The 19,983-nt window shown below is 50.7% G+C and overlaps 3 protein-coding genes across 4 annotated transcripts; 2 read left to right on the top strand and 1 right to left on the bottom strand.

Moving 5' to 3' along the window:
* Nucleotides 1-120: 120 nt before the first annotated feature.
* On the top strand, nucleotides 121-6,434 carry KLHL11 (kelch like family member 11). Of its 2 annotated transcripts, XR_012651746.1 has the most exons (3): nucleotides 121-661; nucleotides 745-4,042; nucleotides 6,200-6,434. XR_012651746.1 is itself a non-coding variant. In XM_075036557.1 (2 exons), the coding sequence occupies exons 1-2, from the start codon at nucleotides 165-167 to the stop codon at nucleotides 2,339-2,341; spliced, it is 2,094 nt and encodes a 697-aa protein (XP_074892658.1). In that variant the 5' UTR covers nucleotides 121-164; the 3' UTR covers nucleotides 2,342-6,434. The 2 variants fall into 2 exon arrangements, 1 of the variants encoding a protein (XP_074892658.1); XM_075036557.1 differs by having other exon boundaries at nucleotides 745-6,434.
* A 187-nt stretch (nucleotides 6,435-6,621) lies between these two features.
* Nucleotides 6,622-11,176, bottom strand: KLHL10 (kelch like family member 10). Its single transcript, XM_075036560.1, has 4 exons — nucleotides 10,742-11,176; nucleotides 9,496-10,113; nucleotides 8,669-8,818; nucleotides 6,622-6,993 (listed from the first exon to the last, which is right to left on the bottom strand). Exons 1-4 carry the CDS (start codon nucleotides 11,159-11,161, stop codon nucleotides 6,622-6,624), a joined length of 1,560 nt encoding a protein of 519 aa, XP_074892661.1. The 5' UTR covers nucleotides 11,162-11,176.
* Nucleotides 11,177-12,944: 1,768 nt separating this feature from the next.
* Nucleotides 12,945-19,866, top strand: NT5C3B (5'-nucleotidase, cytosolic IIIB). The gene is made up of 9 exons (XM_075036558.1): nucleotides 12,945-13,142; nucleotides 13,459-13,557; nucleotides 14,162-14,231; nucleotides 14,727-14,773; nucleotides 15,265-15,350; nucleotides 15,533-15,622; nucleotides 16,710-16,872; nucleotides 17,913-18,113; nucleotides 18,449-19,866. Exons 1-9 carry the CDS (start codon nucleotides 13,140-13,142, stop codon nucleotides 18,557-18,559), a joined length of 870 nt encoding a protein of 289 aa, XP_074892659.1. The 5' UTR covers nucleotides 12,945-13,139; the 3' UTR covers nucleotides 18,560-19,866.
* Nucleotides 19,867-19,983: the final 117 nt, after the last annotated feature.

Raw genomic sequence — 19,983 nt, 5'->3', positions numbered from 1 at the left:
ACCCCTTGCCCCCAGGTGACGGTGGCCCGGGGCTGAGGGGACGGGCCGGCCCAGGCGCTGCGCCTGTGCCGCCTCTCCCCCCCACCCCGATCCACCCCAGGGCCCCGGCCGCCATTTTACCTGCGGCGACGGCGCCACCTCCTCGCCAGGGGGCAGTGCCGCGCATGTCACGCGGAGGCCGCCGGGTCCCCGCGCGCAGGCGCGCTGGCCGCAAACCCGCCATGTCGGACAAGATGGCGGCGGCCGCGGCCTCCTCTCAGCCGCAGCCAGGCCCCGGCCCGCCGGAGGCGGAGGGCGGGGAGGCCGAAGCGGAGGAGTTCGGGTGCCCGGCGCACTGCTCCGACCTGGTCTGGCGGCAGAACGAGCAGCGTCGCCACGGCCTCTACTGCGACATCACTCTGGCCTTCGGCGGCGGGCGGCCCGGGACGGTCCGCGAGTACCGGGCGCACCGCTCCGTCCTGGCCGCCGCCACCGAGTACTTCACTCCGTTGCTCTCGGGGGGCTTCGCTGAGTCGCGCTCGGGCCGCGTGGAGCTGCAGAAGTGGAGCTCGGAGGGCGGCCCCGACCCCGAGACGGTGGAGGCCATCGTCGGCTTCATGTACACCGGCACCATCCGCGTCAGCCCCGGCAACGTCCACGAGGTGCTGGAGATGGCGGACAGGTGAGCGGGGTCCGGGGGGGCTGGCCGCGACCAGACTGGCGGCAGCCGGGCCGCGGCATCACCCCTGTTCTTTTGTTCTGCAGGTTTCTGCTGACCCGGTTAAAAGAGTTCTGCGGAGAGTTTCTGAAGAAGAAGCTGAACCTCTCCAACTGTGTCGCGATTCACAGCTTGGCCCACATGTATTCCTTGAATCAGCTGGCCCTCAAAGCTCAGGATATGATCAGGAGAAACTTCCACAAGGTAATCCAAGATGAGGAGTTCTACATTTTGCCGTTTCATCTCATCAGAGACTGGCTCTCAGACTCGGAGATCACAGTGGACTCTGAAGAAATCCTCTTTGAGACTGTTTTGAAGTGGGTTCAGAAAAATCCTGAGGAAAGAGAGAGGTACTTTGAAGATCTTTTTAAACTGCTTAGGTTGTCTCAGATGAAACCCACTTACCTTACTCGCCACGTCAAATCTGAAAGGCTCGTATCAAGCAACGAAGCCTGTGTTAAATTAGTGTCCGAAGCTGTGGAGAGTCATGCCTTGCGGTCTGAGAATTTGCAGTCTGGTAATCTACAACATTCCGCTTGTCCTGTAGCGTTGTTGCCGCGTTTTGGACAGAACATGGATGTCATTATGGTGATTGGTGGTGTGTCGGAGGGAGGAGATTACTTGAGTGAGTGCGTAGGGTATTTCATCGATGAAGATAGGTGGGTAAACTTACCACACATACATAATCATCTTGATGGGCATGCTGTTGCTGTGACAGAATCTTACGTTTATGTGGCTGGCTCCATGGAACCAGGGTTTGCCAAAACTGTAGAAAGGTACAATCCAAACAGAAATATTTGGGAGCAGGTCTCAAATCTAATAACCAGAAAGCATTCTTTTGGCCTTACTGAAATTAAAGGAAACTTGTACAGTATTGGTGGACATGGCAATTTCAGTCCTGGCTTTAAAGATGTGGCCATTTATAATCCCGAGCAAGACAAATGGCTTAACCTGGAGTCAGCACCAAAGATTCTTCGTGATGTCAAAGCCATTTCTGTAGAAGACCGGTTTGTTTATGTTGCTGCTCGTACCCCAGTTGACAGTGATAGCGAAGATGGATTGAGGGCAGTTATTATCAGATACGATGCTGAAACTAGGCAGTGGCAGGATGTGGAGTCTCTGCCACTCATTGATAATTATTGCTCCTTTCAGATGTCTGTTGCTAACACAAACTTTTACCATACAGCATCGTGCTGCCCCAAGAATTACTGTATAGCTAATGAGGAAGCCAAGATAAAGATCTCTGGCAGGACCTCGGATGAAATACTTGAAAGCTTACCCCCAGAGGTTCTTAGCATTGAAGGAGCAGCTATTTGTTATTATAAAGATGATGTTTTTATCATTGGGGGGTGGAAAAACAGCGATGATATTGACAAGCAATACAGGAAAGAGGCCTATCGTTACTGTGCTGAGAGAAAGCGCTGGATGCTTTTGCCTCCTATGCCTCAGCCTCGCTGCAGAGCAACAGCCTGCCATGTGAGAATTCCCTTCAGGTGCTTGCAGGGAACACAAAGATACCCTATGCCACAGAATTTGATGTGGCAAAAAGATAGAATAAGGCAAATGCAGGAAAGGCAGATGCAGGAAATACACCGACACTCTCTAAGCTTACGGAGAATGCCACGCTCACAGATTGAGTGCTAGTTTCTGGGATATCACTCCTCCTGATGAGTCTATGAAATACTGTGCTAAACCATTTTGTTAGGCTTGATATGTCTTTATAAGACATGAGGGTGTTGATTGGATTTGATGCACGAAACCAGCATCTTTCATGTAGTGAAAATTAAGAAGCTCAGAAATTGAGGATGGATGGGAATTGAGAAACTATGCGAATCCAACAGTATTACTTAATGGTGCCCATGGAAAAACTAGCCTGCAGTGGGCTGTGAAATATCTCCAGGAACATTAAGTCTGTTATTTTTCTCTTCAGATCTTTGTTTTCAAGGTCTTCTGTGGAGTTAGTCTCTAACAGTTCTATTTTGAAAATCAAAGATCTCTATCGTAATAATTTAGTGGTTACATTTGCGTGTGCTTGAAAGCACCTGTTTTATTTGCACTTATATATTGACATTCCTTTGATTCTCTCCTTCTCAGTGACTAAACTTCACGTATAATTAGTGTTAGTGTACTTAGCTTTCCCAAGTTGGAGGCAAGTGCAATAGTTATACCTATATATGAAAACAAAAGCACAATCTTTCTTTATAAAATTACTTCAGGATGTTTCTATGTGTATTAAATATTTTGTATCTGTATGTTGTAGAGAGGCGGCAGAGTTTGTTTATAAATGGATGATTGGTAGAACATAAGACACTTGCTAAAACAGAGAACTTGACGCAGTAGGTTTTTTTCAGGTGTATCTGAAGATGCTTCGAGTTTGTCTTTGACAGCTTCATTAGAAACTTGGGTCAACAATCAGCCTGATAAAAGGAGTGAAAACCAGCAAAGTAGCCAGCCACCAACATTGACTATTCACTTCTATTTTACTGTGGATTAGTAAAAATGAGATTATTTCACAGTAATAGATTGAAACCTGAGCTACTTGCAGATCCTTTCTCAAATGTTGCACGCGTTTTAGTTCTAGTGAAAAAGTGATTAGAAGAACGCCCACGAGCCTGTTCCCAGCCTGTCTTTGACAATCAGTACCCTTTGCCTTCGGTATACTTTCCCAAGAAATTTAGAGTAGCTGTGCTGCAGTGCTCTTTAACAAATCGGCACTTGGTGTTCCTCTTGAAGCAAGATAGTTGAGATTTCAGAGTCTCTAAATATTTGAATTTCCCCACTTAACTATGGCAGTAAGATTTAAGCTGATTTAAATACCTTTTGGCATTTTGAGGTGGTTTTACATAAACTAGTGCCCTGATTGGCTCTGGTTTGCTTACTGCTATGCTCCCAAGGAACAGAACATGGAATATTTCCTTTGGAGTATCACTGCCTCTCAGTTAAGTGTCCTGTTGAACACTCCTCTCTGATCCCAAGAGCTCCAGGATGGTTTAGGTTACTAGTGGATTCAGTGCATCCTTCCTACCTCCTTTTCTTCCCCATCCTTCCCTTCATTTGAATGTTCCAGGCTTTCACGTGCAACCTAACTCAGGATCTTAGGGAAGGGAAAGGGAGGAGTAACCAGGGTGTTACAAAATCTGTGTAGACAAACATTGTTGGAGAGTCTGTTTACTGTCTTTGGTTCATATGATGATTTGCTGGTGGTTTTGATGTGGGCAACTTCTTTGCAAAAGAACTTCTAAACAGTTTGGTTTTTTGTTTTGTTTTTTAATTGTTTAGCTTTCTGAGCTGATACTTCTCATTTTCCAATTCAGCAGGCAGCCTAGATCATATCTGAAACACTGGGTAAGTCTTTCAACCACATAGTGTGTAAAGGTTTCTCTGATGTGTACATCCCTTAATACTCCACTTTGCAGTTCACTTGCCACTTTTGATATCAATAACTTGTCTTTTTGTAATAGAATAATCTAGCCTTGTTTAAAAAAAAAAACAAACAAAAAAACCCAACCTTGAAAATCTTAACAGTTTAGTCTCAACTTACTCATCTGTGGTAACCAGGTAGTATTTTATTTGCCTGTTGGATTGTTATGCAAGTGCAGATTAAACTGTACAATGCTGGCCTAATGCAAAAGAGGAAATAGGTAAGCTTGTTCAGGTTTAAGGCTGATGTTCAGAAGTGACTGTTACCAAATCAGCTCATGCAGGCCTGTAAGCAGGGTGTTAATCAGTGGAGTTTGGCCCATGAACTTTTGCAGTTTTGGCTGGAGTAGTTTAAGAATTACTGCTCCTACAGCAGGGTTTGTGAATAGAAGTGTGGAAATGCCTCACAGCTTTAGTACTAAATCCATTGATTTAACTTAAATTTGTGGGAGCTGATTTTAAGATACTTTACCAGACTGCAGAGAAGCAACTGAGAAGATTTTACATACTCCATCCCACTGATTTTGGTGTAGGGATTTAACAAGCAGTTGAAGGATGGTAGTATGTCAGACCACCACAGCTCTGTCAAAGCCCTCTTGTAGTCTGTCAACAAATACGGACAATTTGTAGGGAGAAATACCAAGATTGCTATTTCAGTTGGAATGTCAACTAAATACTTTAATGTGTGGCAGCATGCAACAAAGTTAGATGCAAGAACAAACTTCTTGCAGTCTGTCTTTTTTAAGCAAAATTGATACTGCACTTACCATGAGAACTTTTGGCTGACATACAAGCTGTATAGTTTACTAAAAACATTCCAGTCAAAGACAATGTCAAAACAGTTTAGTGTCTGGACAGCTTAACTTGTGAATGCCAGCCATGATTCTGTATGTGATGCAGTGTATCTCCATATGCTCCATTTGCATGGTGAGTGATGGGCACTGTGAACAGCACTGGTTTGCTCTAACTGTTGCTATGCCAATCCTATGGAATTTTTAAGTAGTTGAGGTTTTTATTAGCCTTGACTTTAAGTGGACCAATTGCATTGCACATGGTTTTTAACTGACCAGTCTAACTATCCATTGTATCACATGTAGGTGTTTGGAAGAATTGCATTATTGACTTTGGCTGTAATTTCCCACTAACCTGTGAATCGCATAACAAATTCCTTGTGGCCCTTGACTGCCGTAGCTTGCTGGGTGTTTATTAAATGATCCTGTAAACAAAAGCCTGGGAATTCTTTCAGTGTGTTTATAGTGGCTAGTTAAATGTCAGTGAGATCCAGTAAGTGTGTATTCAGTAAGTATTAGAAGGCTGACTTCTGGCCTTCCTAATGTGAAAGAACATCAGGTGGAGTTTTTCCTCCTCGTTATGACAATCATACCTCTATACCTGTACTGAATACATGCCACAAAATGCATGTTTCATGTCCTGTCTTTCTGCTCAAAGTATTAGTGGAGTAGGACACATCCTGCCTAGCACTCGGCGGTCATTGTAGTAATTTCTAGGTGCCATATGTGTACATAATATTTTATAACTACCCGAATACTCTCTTAGTATGCTGGGTTTGTATGTATTTTTAATAAGACTCTCTTGCACATAGTAGGATACCACTCCAGAAATGAAGAAAACATGCCAATTTTTTAGCATGCGTTATGAATAACTATGCCAAGCATCCTGCTATACTATTTCAATATAATTTTTCTCCATTACAGTAAATGTTAAAATCAGAACTATTGGCTCAACTTGTGTGTCACAGAATAGACTGATCGCTACTGACAAACTGAGTCACAAAGATTTGCAACTTTTTAGCTTATTTTTAACACAACCTTGTAATAGTATGTTGTGCCATTTAATGGGCTTAAAAAAGCAAGCTTAAAATAAGTGGTTTGTGGCTTAGATTTGTTTTCAGGTATGTCCACGTTATGGTAGGGTGTAAATCATATCTCTAATTTGACAGTCCTGAGTGGAAGTCTGATAAAACAGGTGCTCCTGAGGATCTAATCCTATTACTAATATGAATGTAAAGTGTGGAACTAATGAGATGTTTGAAGACCATTAATAGTCAGATACTCCTCATAGGTCCATGTCACTGTGGATCACGGCAGCTGTACTCGCCTGTCGATATTAATGTAGACTTCAACAGATTGCTTGGGGAAGCAGCACTCCTGTACTTACTTCCAGTAAGGTAAAGTAGTATGTGTGTATAGGCTGTTTGGAACAATTCCTACTGTAATGTTCTTTACCTTAAATACACTGTAATAAAGTTTATTGTAATAAGTGAATTAATGAAAATAAACCTTTTATTTCTCTAGCATTCTGTTGTACCTTTTATTTTTTAAGTTGCTTTGTGGGCTGTGGCTAATACACATATTTTGTGATGCTGTAGAATGAAAGTCTTAAATACTAATTACTTTTTTGGCCAGTATCAATAGATTTTATTTCCGAATAAGTGAATACATTCACTTGCTGCTCAGAAGACTTTATTAGCTAAGTGGAGCTGTTTATACAGGCAGGCTACTTGTTGAAGAAGTGAACCTGACCTCCTTTGAAGAGTTGTCCACGTAGCAGTCTCGTCTGGCAACGTACTCCGCAACGTTAGACAGACCTGGCACCACACAGCAGCTCAGAGCACTACGGTATATGCCCATGTTGTGAACATCATACCACTCGTTAGTGTTTTCATCGTAACACTCAACATTGAAAGTAGTAGTAAAACCGTTAAAGCCACCAACCACAAACAAAAGATCATCCACCACTTCGATGCCAAAGTTGCTGCGAGGATTGAACATGGTGGGCACTGTGTGCCATGTGTTGGCAACAGGGTTGTAAGCTTCCACGCTCTGAAGGCGGTTGAATCCATCAAATCCTCCTACCTGTGAATGCCAAAGGTACAGAGTTGAAATAGGCCTTTCCTCACCTGCTAAGTCAGCTGAATCATATCATGCACAAGTAAGATGGTAACTGGTCCTGCCTCACTGACTTCAGTCTGAGCGTTGCTGAGAGCATGTGATCTCGAAGCACAGTGCTTGCTTGCCGCAGACTGCTGCCTTGTTCTTTCTGGAGCTCCCAAAAGTATTTTGTGCAACTGTCAGATTTGACTCCTCTACAAGAGTTTAAATGCAGTACATGGGTAGGATAAACAGGACTAAGCAATGTTCCATGCTGCTAATGCTGTTAGCAGCAGCAGAAAATAATTTATTTGCTGCATGTATGGGCTTTATGCGGCAAGGTTTTGGTAGCGCGGGGGGGTTACAGGGGTGGCTTCTGTGAGAAGCTGCTGGAAGCTTCCCCTGTGTCTGACAGAGCCAATACCAGCCGGCTCTAAGACGGACCTGCCGCCGGCCAAGGCCGAGCCAATCAGCAAGAGTGGTAGCACGTCTGTGATAACATATTTAAGAAGGGAAAAAACAGTTGCTGGGACAGACAGAAACAGCAGTCGGAGAGAGGAGTGAGAATATGTAAGAGAAACAACCCTGCAGACACCAAGGTCAGTGAAGAAGGAGGGGGAGGAGGTGCTCCAGGTGCCGGAGCAGAGATTCCCCTGCAGCCCACGGGGAAGACCATGGTGAGGCAGGCTGCCCCCTGCAGCCCATGGAGGTCCATGGTGGAGCAGATATCCACCTGCAGCCCGGGGAGGACCCCATGCTGGAGCAGGTGGGTGCCCGAAGGAGGTTGTGACCCTGTGGGAAGCCCGTGCTGGAGCAGGTTCCTGGTAGGACCTGCGGAGAGAGGAGCCCACAGAGCAGGTTTTCTGGCAGGACTTGTGACCCCGTGGGGGACCCACGCTGGAGCAGTGTGCTCCTGAAGGACTGCACACTGTGGAAGGGACCCACGCTGGAGCAGTTCATGAAGAACTGCAGCCCGTGGGAAGGACCCACGTTGGAGAAGTTCGTGGAGGACTGTCTCCCATGGGAGGGACCTCAGGCTGGAGCAGGGGAAGAGTGTGATGAGTCCTGCTCCTGAGGAGGATGAAATGGCAGAAATAATGTGTGATGAACTGACCGTAAACCCCATTCCCCGTCCCCCTGTGCTGCTGGGGGGTAGGTAGAGAATCTGGGGGTGAAGTTATGCCCAGGAAGGAGCGAAGGTGTTCTGAGATTTGGGTTTATTTCTCATTACCCTACTCTGGTTGATTGGTAATAAATTGAGTTAATTTTCCCCAAGTTGAGTCTGTTTTGCCTGTGACAGTAATTGGTGAATGATCTCTCCTGCCCTTATTTCGACCCACAAGCCCTTTGTTATATTTTCTCTCCCCTGTCCAGCTGAGGAGGAGGGAGTGATAGAATGGCTTTGGTGGGCACCTGGCATTCAGCCAGGGTCAACCTGCCACACTGCAGCTGCTTAAAAATTGTCCATGTATTTTTCATAACAAAAGGTGTGCAGGTGATAATATTCTCAGGAGGTGTATCAACCATTCTAGCTCTGACTTTCTTCCCTAAATCCCACTTAGCAAGCAAATGGCCAGCCTGAAAACCTAGGAAATGCAGATTAGCAGAAGTACTACAAGTGCTGGGTGATGGTATGGTAGAGATACCACTTCTCCCTTACCGCATACACTTCATTCCCATATGCAATCACACCTACTCCACTTCTTCTGCTTCTCATTGGGGCTATAAAGGTCCATTGATTTGTTGTGGCATCATACACTTCAGCTGTGATCAAGCATTCATTTCCGTTGAAGCCACCACATATATACACCTGTTTACAGGAGGTAAAAAAAAAAGCGTGAGCAGGGCAGTTACTCTCTTGGTGGAAGAACACATTGAAGAGAAAATGAATGCTGTGGCTGGATTGTTTGAGGGTTTGGTTTTGTTTCGGTTCATTTTATTTTGTTTTTAATGGGAATGGTCCTGTCATCCTGGGTTTGAAGTAGTAAAAGTGCAGTGAGTTATTCAGGACAGCAAGATTTAGACCCTTTGTTTCTTGAACTGCATGAAGCAGATAGACATGGTATGTCACTTGTGGCCAGGAAAAGTAGTGTCCGGCAGCAAGTGGGCTATTGGTGGTAAGCAGCTCTGGAAGAGTTAGCACTCCTGTCTGCGTCTCTGCCGTGCCAGTCAGTTGCTGCCTCGTGGAGAGCTTTAGATCTGTAGCTCCCGGATTTAATGAATAAGATTTATGTGAAATTTGTGACCTTTCCTGCTCCCGCAGCTCTTCTTTTCTATCTAGGTGATGAACTCAGAGTGGTAGCTGCGTTTATCAGGTACGTAGCCCAGTAAGAGGCTGAGCTCCATGAAATTCCGTACTTTGATGCGTGCTATATGAAAGGAGAGGCGCTTGCGGTGTAATGCTGTGCACTGATGTTTGTTTGGTTCCTTGTCCTGCTCACTGTACTTCAACCTTAACTGCTTTCAATAATGTTATGGTCCATTTACCTTTTCATGCAGTGTGGTCGCACTAGCATCGCTTCTCTGCTCGTTCATGGGGGCAATCAGCGTCCACTGGTTCGTCTCTGGCTCGTACCGTTCTGCTGTGTTGAGGCGTGTGTATCCATCAAACCCTCCCATGGCATAGATGAAGTTGTTGAGAATGGCGACGCTGACGTAGCAGCGCCGCGCGTGCATGGGCGCAACCTGCTGCCATGTTTTCTTAAGTGGGTCAAACCGCTTGACGCTGTTGAAATAATCCACGCTGTCAAATCCTCCGATAACGTAGACAAAGCCTTTTAAATAAGCAGTGCCATGATAGGCAAGGGGGCTTTCTTGCTCACATGTGACGTTCACCCACTTGTCTGCACGGGCATCGTATGTCTCAATGGCGTTGGTTGGGCTCCCCCCGCTCCAGCCTCCGACAGCAAACAAGATGGCATAGGGCAAGCGAGGCCGACTGAGCGGGTTGGTGAAATCGGAATAAGATGGGCCATGCATATTGAGGTTGTACATTTCTGTCAGTGTCTTTATGATGAGAACTTTGCACTCCTCATTGTCCCTCACATAATCATGCATTTTGACGTTGTTCATGAAGTATTCTGCTTGCATCAGTGCCAGTCGAACCTGAAAAATGCAAAAAGGAGGTTAGAATATTAATGCAGATGGTTTACACCTTGGTATCCTCTGTGGATAGCTCCAATGCTGCATGGCTTTGCTTTCAGGCTACAGTGTTGTCTAAAGCTTATTAGAGAACCAGAGAATTAAAGGTGTAGTTTTGAGCAAGTCCAGAAAGGGGTCTGCAAGGGTAAATCCTTCGATTTCATGGCAGGGAGTCTGCCACTGCTTTGGCACAGTGCTTGCTTTCCTGCATGCAGACTGAAACTGCCCTAACACCTGCTGCTATTTGCATAGCGTAACTAGTCTAGGCAAATGCTCATAAATTTTGTGTATATAGAGATAACATCATCCCATGTGAACTTTGGCCCTTCCTGGATGTGAGGAGCAGTTAAACTTAAGCTCTAAGCATGAGGAAATGTGCACTTAAAAGGTCTGCCCCAACCCCGGCACAGGATCTTCGACCCGTGCCCCGGTGTAGCAAGAGCCTAACGGTCTAAAAGCGCACTTCTTGGTGAGCGGTGTTGGAAGGCTGCAATTTCCTCCAGTCTTACAAGAAAATCAAAGTGGCTCTGGCTCAGCTGCCCCGTGCCCAGCTCTGCAGAGCTGCCCGGGCCCATGCTGTGACGGCACCGACCTGGCCCAGCAAGACTGCAATGTGCTGCCTCCTGTTCTGCGGGTCATGAGAAATCCATTTCAGAATAGCCTCAAACACAGCATCTTCTTGTTTCACATTGAGCTCATCCTTCCCAATGATGTGCTTTAGCTCATTGACGGAGAGGTCTAGAAACTCTGTAGACACCTTGGTCATCTCCTCAAAGTGGTGGAGGATGAACACGTAGGCTGCTTCTCGCAGGTCGGGACAGTGGTAATGATCTGTGAGTCTGCAGATGCCGATGCAATTTTCCAGGCATAGCTGGAATTTTAAGAACTCGCAGCACAGCCTGATGATGCCCAGGATGTTGAACTGGTCTGCTGCGATTAGCAAACTTTCAACGTTGTCAGCCGTGACTGGTACTGTCCTGGTGTAAGCATACTCAATAATGAGCCTCATCATTTCAGGTGTAGTGCCAGGGATTTTATATACTATCTTCTCTGAGTTGTTCCAGCTGCTGATAAACAAAGCCCTGAAAAAACAAAGCAGTGCTGGGGGGAAAAAAACAGCTTTGCTGCATTAAACCCTGACCCCGTTATCCCCTGTGCCACCCTCCCCAGGCACCAATTTGGGCACTAGCAGTAGCCATGCTCGGAGGCCGTGTAGTTTATTAATTAATGTTTTACTAGCTGGTTGTTTTAAAAAGGAGTCACAGCCTCCGGCTGTGGACAGAGAGCAACAGGGCAAGTGGTCACCTTGCTTCAACAAGAATACCAGAGAATAATGGTGTGTGGGAAAGGAAAACCTCCCGCCCGATGGCAGATAAGCCAGGCTGGCCACGCTCCCAGCCCTGCACCGCATCTGGGGGTTTGTCAGACACCACTTCCAGAGCTGCTGGAATACATACTAGGTTGTGGATTAATTCTGGTGTCCAGGGAGGTGCCAGGACTATGGGGAACTGCTGGATAAGAGTTTTAGTGCTAATGAAAGCACTGGAGATACACTAAGGCAGAGTGACCCAGACTAGGAAATACTGTTTGTCCCCATCCCCTCTTGTTTCAAGCACTGACCTGAAATAGTGACTGCAGCTACAGAGGATGTTCTTGTGAGCATTGAATTCAATACCATCCACGCTGATGATCACATCACAGAGTTTCCCTTCCAGGCGAAGCTCATTGAAGACGGTGCAAGCCATAGCACTCATCTTCCTCTCCATGGGTGAGGATGAATATCTGGTGGGTGCCCAGCTATCGCCTAGGTTGAGGCCTGAGGCAGTAGAAGGTGCTTCTCCCTGAGGTGCTACAGGGCTTTGTCCTTGCCCTCCAACATAGTCTCTGAAACCTCGTCTGTCTGGTGGTTCTGGAATATGCCCCATAATGAGATCACAGATGTGGGGGGGACCTGGCACCAGCTGTGGCAGCAGTGCCTGGGCTGGCGGGGCTGCGAACCCCTCCACAGGCAGCGGCGTCCTGGTCCTCCCGGCCCCCTCGCTCCAGGGCTGCCCCCAGCCTGCACTTAACCACAGGCCAGGTTACGCTGGACCCTGTGCCTACACCTTGTTGATGGCTGCTCTGAGCAAAAACAGCCTTGTGATTCCTCTGCAGCTTTTTAATATTATTTAGCCTGGATATAAAGCTCCCCAAATGTAGGAAGCGACTGCTTCTGAAGTACCCTTGTACCAGCTCACACCGGGAGGAAGCTGAGACACGGGCTAGCTAATGTGAGCTGTGAAGCCACAAATACTCTGTCGCTGCTGTATCTGCTGCTGATCTGGAGGGGTGGAAGGTGCCGCCCGGGGCCAAGGAGAGGCGAGTGGGGGGACAGGGACCCCCGTCCTGACTCCTCAGTGGCTTAACTCATGGCCAACTGCTTTTCCTCCGTGCTTTGTCGTGTCTGTAGGTAACATGAGTGCCAAGGAGCACCTCTGCGAGGGTCTCAGTACTGGAAAACAGTTTGGATTTTTTCATGTTACTGTCGGTGTGGAGTTTTTTTAAGTTAAATGAGTCTTGTGGTAACGCTGGGGGGGGGGGGGGGGCGTGACAGCAAAAAGACAGCCCCTGCCATGTACTTTTTGGTTTGGTTTTTTTTTTTTTTCATCTTTATCTCTCCTTTCTCTTTCGCCTTCCTGGCTCGGAGCGTGTCGTAGAGGAAACGCAACCGCAAGCGCCGGTACCGGCGGATCCGCTTCGGGTGCGGGGCGGAGGCGCAGCCCCGGGCGGAGGCGCAGCCCCAGCCGGAGCGCAGCGGGCGGCCCCGGGCACCCCCCCGGCACCCCCGGGCAGCCCGGCTCCGGCCCCGGGCACCCCCCGGACACCCCCGGGCACCCCCCGTCCGCCCGGCTCCGGCACCGCCCCCGCGCCGGCTCCTCCCCGCGGCTGCGCGGCCCCGGCCCGGCTCGGCCCTGCGCGGCGCGGAACGGGACGGGACGGGACGGGACGCGATGGTGAGCGCGGGAGCCGGGGCCGGCGTGGAGCGGGGGGGGGGCCGGGAGCCGGGCCCGGCGGTTCTAAGGAGCGTGGGCCGGGCTGGGGAGCGGGGCCGCGGGAGCCCGGGTCGGGGAGCAGCGGGGTGGGGGGGGTCCCCGGGGAGCAGGTTTTGGGGGAGCAGGGCCGGGGAGCGTGGCCCTGGAGGCGGCGGGGGGGGGGCGGGGGACGCGGCCAGGATGGAGGGCACGGCGGGGGCTGGAGGGCATCGGTCCCCGGGGAGCTGGGTGGGATCCCGGGGGCGTCACTGAACGGGGTGGGGGTCTCTGCCCGCAGGTGCCCGAGCTGGAGAAAGCCACGGTCCGCATACAGCGGCGGGAGCGCGTAATGGCGATAATCCGGGCCATGAAGGAGCAGGGGAGGAACAAGCTGCAGGTACTGGCCCTGTTTGGCCCCGGCGGTGGCGGGGCTGGCCCAGCTGAGAGCGGGCGACGGATGCATCGCCCTCACGGTCCGTCCTTGTCTTCAGCTGCCCCCCCCCCCTTTTCCTCAGTCCCCCCCCGGCCCTGGCCCGGCTGCTCCCAGCCCACGTGCAGGGACCTTCCACGCGTTCTGCAGATGGAGAGAGAGAAGCCCCAGACAAGAGGGGAGGACTGGGCTGCTTTTCCTATCAAAGCCCATGCCGGTGGCTCTCCCTGGATGGGCCTTTTCCTTCCCTGATATGCGAACTATAAATATGAGCCAAGCCCCAAACACCCCTCCTCCACCCACAGCAATAAGTCAGCAGGATTAAGCCATTTGGTGCTGATAAGAGTGCTGGAGTGGGAGGGGTGCTGGCTGTCTTAGATGAGGACATCTGCTTCACGGCTGGCAGGAGCATCAGCGTGCGTTGCTGCTGTGCCCCGCTGCGAGTCTGCACCCTCACGTGAGACGTGCCAGCGCTGGATTTGCATCTTGCAGGCAGCAGCACCCTTGGCTAGCTATGGCAAAGGCAGAGCGTGCTGGGTCACGCACAGATTTGGTCTTCTCTCCCTTCCAGGTCATTTCTGACTTCGACATGACGCTGAGCAGGTTTGGGTGCAACGGCAGACGCTGCCCCACTTCGCACAGTGAGTCGAAGCTCTTGTTTTTACTGTTGCTAATTCTGTTTGTTTTCCATGTTTGTGTTCTCGGTCTCCGTGGCTCCTGTCGTCCTCTGCCTCCCTCCTTTGCCAAGCCTGACCGCTCCGACTTGTTCTTTCTTGGTGTGGCTCCAGGCCTCGGCTGCTTGCAGCAGCAGCTGCTGGCCCCCGGGCAGCCCACAGCCCGCTGCAGAAGCTGCCTCCTCGTCTTTGCTGCTTCTCCTTCTAATACTTGCAGCCTGCAGCTTGCTAGCATTGACGCTGCTCTCTCCCAGCTGGGCAGTGCCCTATGATCAATGCATGCTGTGGGTTTGCAGTGGCACCCGCTGTGTTGAGACTTTGTGGTGAGCCTGTGCTTAGGTTGATGTGCCACGTGTGGCTCATTTTTGGGAAGAGCTGGCGCTGGAGATGCAGGATAGCTCCCTTTTAGCAAGTCTTTTTATGTTTCTGGGCTACAACTTTGGCATTTTATTGTCTTTACAGATATCCTCGATAACAGTCGTGTTATCAGTGAGGACAGCAAGAGGAAGGTAGGTGCTGGTTTGTAAGGCACTGCTTCTGGGGTCTGTGGTTTTCGTCCCTGTCACCCATCATCAGGAGGTTGTACTGGCTCATGTGACAGCTCTCCAGGCTGCGCCCTGCTGCCAGGACAGAGAGTGGGGCAAGTGTCCAGGCTGCATTTCAGCCAATGGTGGTGGAAGGAGAAGCTAAAAAGGGAAATTTAATCTGCATGCTCAGTGGTGGGCATTTTCAGTCTGATAAGAGGAGGAAGGGTGTATCTGTGTGCATCTGTACCTGCAGTATTTGAAGCGAGGTGAGAGCCAGCCAGGCTGCTGGAGGGTTAACGCTTCCTCCTGAGATCTCCAGATTTGCTCAGAGTGAAGTTGCTTAGTGAAATGGTTTGGTTTTTCATTAGGAAGCGTGATGATTTGGAGGAATTTAGAAATACTTTTTTTGTTGTTTACAGTCTCTTTAGACGTGATGTTCACTCTGTTCTTTTTCCATCTCTGCAACACTCCAGCTGAAAGATCTGCTGCACTATTACTATCCCATTGAAATCGATCCCAACCGGACCCTGGAAGAGAAACGTCCCCTCATGGTGGAGTGGTGAGTGCTTGTATGTGATGAGCTTGACCTTGTCCCGGCAACTTCTTGCCCCCGAGGACTACAAGACACAAGGCTTGAACTGTCTCTAGGCTTGGCGGCAATACTGGGGAAATTTTAGTTGTTATTCTTCTGACTGCTTTAAGGTTGCTGCCCAGGAAGCTCACTCTGCTGCCTTTCCCTAGGTGGACCAGGGCCCACGAGCTGCTGTCGCAGCAGAAGATCCAGAAGGGTGACATAGCCCAGATCGTCAGAGAATCGGACGTGATGCTGAGGTACGGGCTCGGGGTTCAGCTGCCTGTGGTCCTTTCTCTCCTGCCACTGTGCGAGCAGATCTCCTTCCTTTCACCCTGCTCTGCACGCAGTCTCCACAGCGTGGCAGATGGAAATCTCCCTTCCTTCCTGGGGCCGAGCTCTAACCATGAGAAAGCCGAAAGTCAGCACTACAAGCCGCAGCCTGAGCTCACTCCCGGGCTGCAGGCTGCTCCGTTCGTGGCTGACTGCCTCCTGCTCAGAAACCGCTTCCACCTCCCTTGAGTCTTGGCAAGGAGCGGCCGAGGTGACGGGTGATGGGCAGAACTCCCCGTTTGCAGGGCAGGGTAGGGGGGCGGCACGCAGCTCCCCTCTTCCAGGAGAGATTTTCTCTCCACACACTGTAGCTTCTGGGCCTTATCCAGGCCCTTGACCCAGCATCAAATTTCACCCATGGCACAGAAATGTTGCACTAAAACTTGCTGTTAAAGCTGACTTTGACAGCGATGGTCCTAAAACTGGCTCAGGAAGCCTTGGTTTGAATGAACCGCCAGCCTCAGAGAGGAAATGGTATCGTATGTCTGGGTTTTCATGAGCCCAAGTTCCCCTTCTGCACAGAAATCGTGCCCTGCCAGACTGAGACTGTTACATGTTTGTCTGATCGTCCTCACAACGAGTCTGACCTGTTGCGTATCTCCAACGTACAGTTTCTGAGGGGGCTGGCAGCACCCGCTCTCATGGGCGCGTGTCCAGGCACGCTGTGCCCTGTGCCCCTGGTGAGAAGCTGGATACGTTCAGGAGATGCTGAGCAAATTGCTCGTGTGCTGCGTGTTCCTGTGCAGCTCCCTGCTAGGTCACTGCTCCCAGGAGGGGTCTGGGGTCCTGCTTCACACCCTTTGCATGCACAGTGAGTGCCACAGAAACGCTGCTGTCACAAAAAGCTCACGCTTTTTGCAGAGCTCACGTGTGCATTTCTGTTTGGGAAGTCCTGGGCAGAAATATGAGCCTTGCAGCTGGGCTGGGAGTGCTCCCAGCCCCCAGTACACCGGGCACTCGCTGCGAGCTGGGAGGTGGTAATACAATACTGTGTAATGGACACTTCTGCTCTAGGGATGGATTCAATGAATTATTTGATCAGCTGCATAAGTACAACGTCCCCCTGTTCATCTTCTCTGCTGGCATCGGTGACATCCTTGAAGAGGTTATCCGTCAGGCCAACGTCTTCTACTCAAACGTCAACGTGGTGTCCAACTACATGGACTTTGACGATAATGTGAGTTTCCGCATCATGCACGTGCAGTGAGCTTGCAGAGAGGAGAGTTGTTTGACTGGGACTGAGCGCTGCAGTACATTTAACAGAGACACCACTAGGTTAAAAGCTGCTTATTAACATTTCTAAGTATTTGATCCCTGTAGATGGAGCTGACCCTTTGCTGGGTCATGGGAAGGTTCTAGAGGCTGGCCGTGGCCTCCCGCCCCATTTGCTCTGCCTTCAGGGATTGTGACCTGCTGCCACCGTAGCAGCCCTCGGCACATCAGCACTGGGGGGTGTTAGAGGTTCCCCTGCCCTCACCGGGAGCTGGGTCAGCAGTGAGAGCAGAGGACGGATGAGGTGGGCAGACAGAGTGCAGGAACAGCTGAGCATCTGCTTGTGATCTCAGGGACTCCTTGCCTTTCAAACTTGCTTTTTGGTGGCAGAAAGGGCACTGTCCAGCGCTGTGTGCTCTGTTCTGATGCAGGGTGAGGATGGAGTTAACTGACCACAGAGGTCTCTCCTGATCTGAAGGCCAGATGTCCTTTAAAGCAGCTTGGAAGGCTTTTGTTGATGTAGTAAAGCCTGAAAAGTCCCAATGCACATTAGAAAATTGCACGTCTCTTACAATGAAGCCCTCTGTTCCCACGGGTGGTGCGTTGGGACAGGCAGTCCTCAGGGGGAAACATGGGACACTGTGACAGTCCTGCCTTCTGCACGGGCTGTGCTCTGCCCTGGGGCTCCCCTGACTGCAGCTTTCTGTGGCCCCTGACCAGCTCCAGGGCAGCGCAGAGCCCCAAACAAGGCCTCCAGGATCTCCATCCTTTGGGTTTGTTCTCACCATCTGGGAAGGGCTTGCCCTGCAAAAGGGGACTCCTGGGGACTGTCTCTGGGTGTGTCGTGGCTGCTGGGTTCCCAGACTCCTTGGGGGTCTCTCTGACCCAGAGCTGGTGCCCTGTGAGCATCCCCCACCCCGTCTGCCCATTCCAGAAAAGTGTACTGAGGCTGCGGCACAGTGGAGGGATTGCTGTGGGATCAGTTTGTCTGTCCTGTTTGCACAGGGAATCCTCAAGCGTTTCAAGGGACCTCTCATCCACACCTACAACAAGAACAACAGCGTCCTGCAGGGTACAGAGTATTTCCAGCAGCTGAGCGCTAGGACGAGCATCATCTTGCTGGGGGACTCCATGGGTGATCTGACGATGGCAGATGGCGTTCCCAGTGTGGAGAACATCCTCAAGATTGGCTTTCTCAATGACAAGGTGGGTGTGAGGGGCAGTCGTCTTGCTTCCCTGCCAGCCTTCCCCAGGTGCAAAGCCTGAGGGGCAGCAGAGGGGGGCAGGCCTGAGTGATTCGGGGGCTGCAAGAGATTCATGCAAGTTCCCGTGGGGTGTGCAGAGGGAGCTGGGGGGTGTCTGCTGAGCTCCTGGTGCAGCTGGGGCATTGTCGGGGTGGTTATTGACCCCTCTTTTCGGTAGCATCAAGAAATGCAAGGGCTGTGGGTGCAGCATCTTCATTCTCAGCTGCTGGTGTTTACAGTCCTCTCTTCTCTCTGCGGCCCTCTCCTCCCCAACCTGTCCCGGTGGCCATGCTGCAGGTGGAAGAGCGGAGGGGGAAGTACCTGGATGCCTACGACATTGTGCTGGAGAGCGATGAGACGCTGGATGTGGTCAACGGGATTCTCCGGTACATCTTTACTGAGACCTGAGCTGGGAAGGCAGTGTCCCAGCTCTGGCTCCTCAGCACACACCTGGGCAGCGAGTGTGACAAAGCTGGAGTAGATCTGGTACCTGCTGGACTCCATTCTGACGCTGGGCAGGGTCTCTGCCCTGGCTCTTGCGAGTTGTACACATCCCGACCTCAGTAACCCACTTCGGTCAGCCCTGGAGCAGAAGGGGTGAGATGGAGGAAGCTTCTCCACTCCTTGTACCCCGCCTGTGCCCAGCTCTGCTGCTTCCCACTCAGAATTCGTCCCCGCCACCGTCTGAGGCCACAACAAACCATTTAATGTTTCAGGCAGAGATGTTCTGCACTTGCTTCAGCAGCCGAGTGCGGAAATGGAGATCGTTTGCTGTGGCTTGAGGACAGACCCATTTTTAGATGGAAGCTGGTTAGTTTTATTGTGTTCCTGTCTAAGAAAACAAGTCTCTCTCTTGTCCTGTTCTCTGTGGGCTTCAAAGTGCCCGGGCTGAGCTCTGCTGGTGCCGCCCGCCGGTGGGCTGGCGTGGCCCTGCCAGGCGTTAGCATCGCCCAGCTCCGCATCCCCCACGGAAACCCCGCAGCTCCCTGGCCCCCCTGCCCCAGCCCTGCTGCCCCTCTTGCTCCGTTACAGCTCCTGCTGTAAAAAAAAAAAAAAAAAAAAGGCTTTTCCAGTCATCCCTGCAGGCCCACGGAGCTCATCTGCTGCTGCTGCGCAAAGCAAGACGTACGTTTGTCTGCCGCGGGTTGGGCTGGGAGGGTTTGGGTGGCAGTGGCAGCAGCAGGCTGGGTGCTTGGAGCAGCGCGTCTGCAGCTCGTGGGTGTGGATGGGGACAGAGAGGCCAACAGCAGTATTTTGCTTTTTAAGGAATATTTTACCATGTTTCTGCCCTAAACTTCTAGGCTGATCTTGGGCTCTCAGACCAGCAATAGAAAAAACCCCTTTTATTTCTGTGTAATGTCTGGTAACATAAAAAGTAAAGCTATGACAGCTCTGATTCAGCAAGGGGCAAATTCAGACCCTTACGTGGGAAACTGCTTTCACGTCCCGTCCTGCTGCCCGCTCTGATGGCGGCAGGAGGCTGTGCTGGTGCAGGGTGAGCTCTGATACGGCATTTTGGGGGCTGTTTTTGTTGCGGTGTGGCCCGGTACAGGTTGGCAGCCCCTGCCCTGCCGCCTTTGGATGGGGCGGCTCTGGCTCGTGAGCTCTGGGCCGCTCCAGGTTCAGCCCTTGCTGCCCTCCATGTTGCGGGACAAGTAAATGTGACTTCTGAAAGCGCAGGCTTTGTTCTTGTTGAAATAAAAACGTTGGCTAAAGCTGGGCCATGAGTGGTTTGTACCCAGCGCCGAGGAGCTGCGGCTGGAGCCGCTCTCCTCCCCAGGGCTGGTGCTGGCAGCTGCATCTCCGCAGCCCAGCTCCAGGTCATCCCATCC

The sequence above is a fragment of the Buteo buteo genome, chromosome 9 (genome assembly GCF_964188355.1).
Source record: "Buteo buteo chromosome 9, bButBut1.hap1.1, whole genome shotgun sequence".
Taxonomy (NCBI): Eukaryota; Metazoa; Chordata; class Aves; order Accipitriformes; family Accipitridae; genus Buteo; species Buteo buteo.
This window is presented reverse-complemented; position numbering and strand designations above follow the sequence as displayed.

Excerpts from the sequence above, each read along its gene's own strand:
- KLHL11 (XM_075036557.1), top strand. The coding sequence starts at position 165 with ATGTCACGCGGAGGCCGCCGGGTCCCCGCGCGCAGGCGCGCTGGCCGC. Across the intron at positions 662-744 it reads GTGCTGGAGATGGCGGACAG|GTTTCTGCTGACCCGGTTAA; the intron begins GTGAGCGGGGTC and ends TTTGTTCTGCAG.
- KLHL10 (XM_075036560.1), bottom strand. The coding sequence starts at position 11,161 with ATGATGAGGCTCATTATTGAGTATGCTTACACCAGGACAGTACCAGTC. Across the intron at positions 10,114-10,741 it reads TTGCAGTCTTGCTGGGCCAG|GTTCGACTGGCACTGATGCA; the intron begins GTCGGTGCCGTC and ends TGCATTTTTCAG. Across the intron at positions 6,994-8,668 it reads ATGGGAATGAAGTGTATGCG|GTAGGAGGATTTGATGGATT; the intron begins GTAAGGGAGAAG and ends TGGCATTCACAG.
- NT5C3B (XM_075036558.1), top strand. Across the intron at positions 14,232-14,726 it reads ACGCTGCCCCACTTCGCACA|ATATCCTCGATAACAGTCGT; the intron begins GTGAGTCGAAGC and ends TTGTCTTTACAG. Across the intron at positions 18,114-18,448 it reads TTGGCTTTCTCAATGACAAG|GTGGAAGAGCGGAGGGGGAA; the intron begins GTGGGTGTGAGG and ends GCCATGCTGCAG.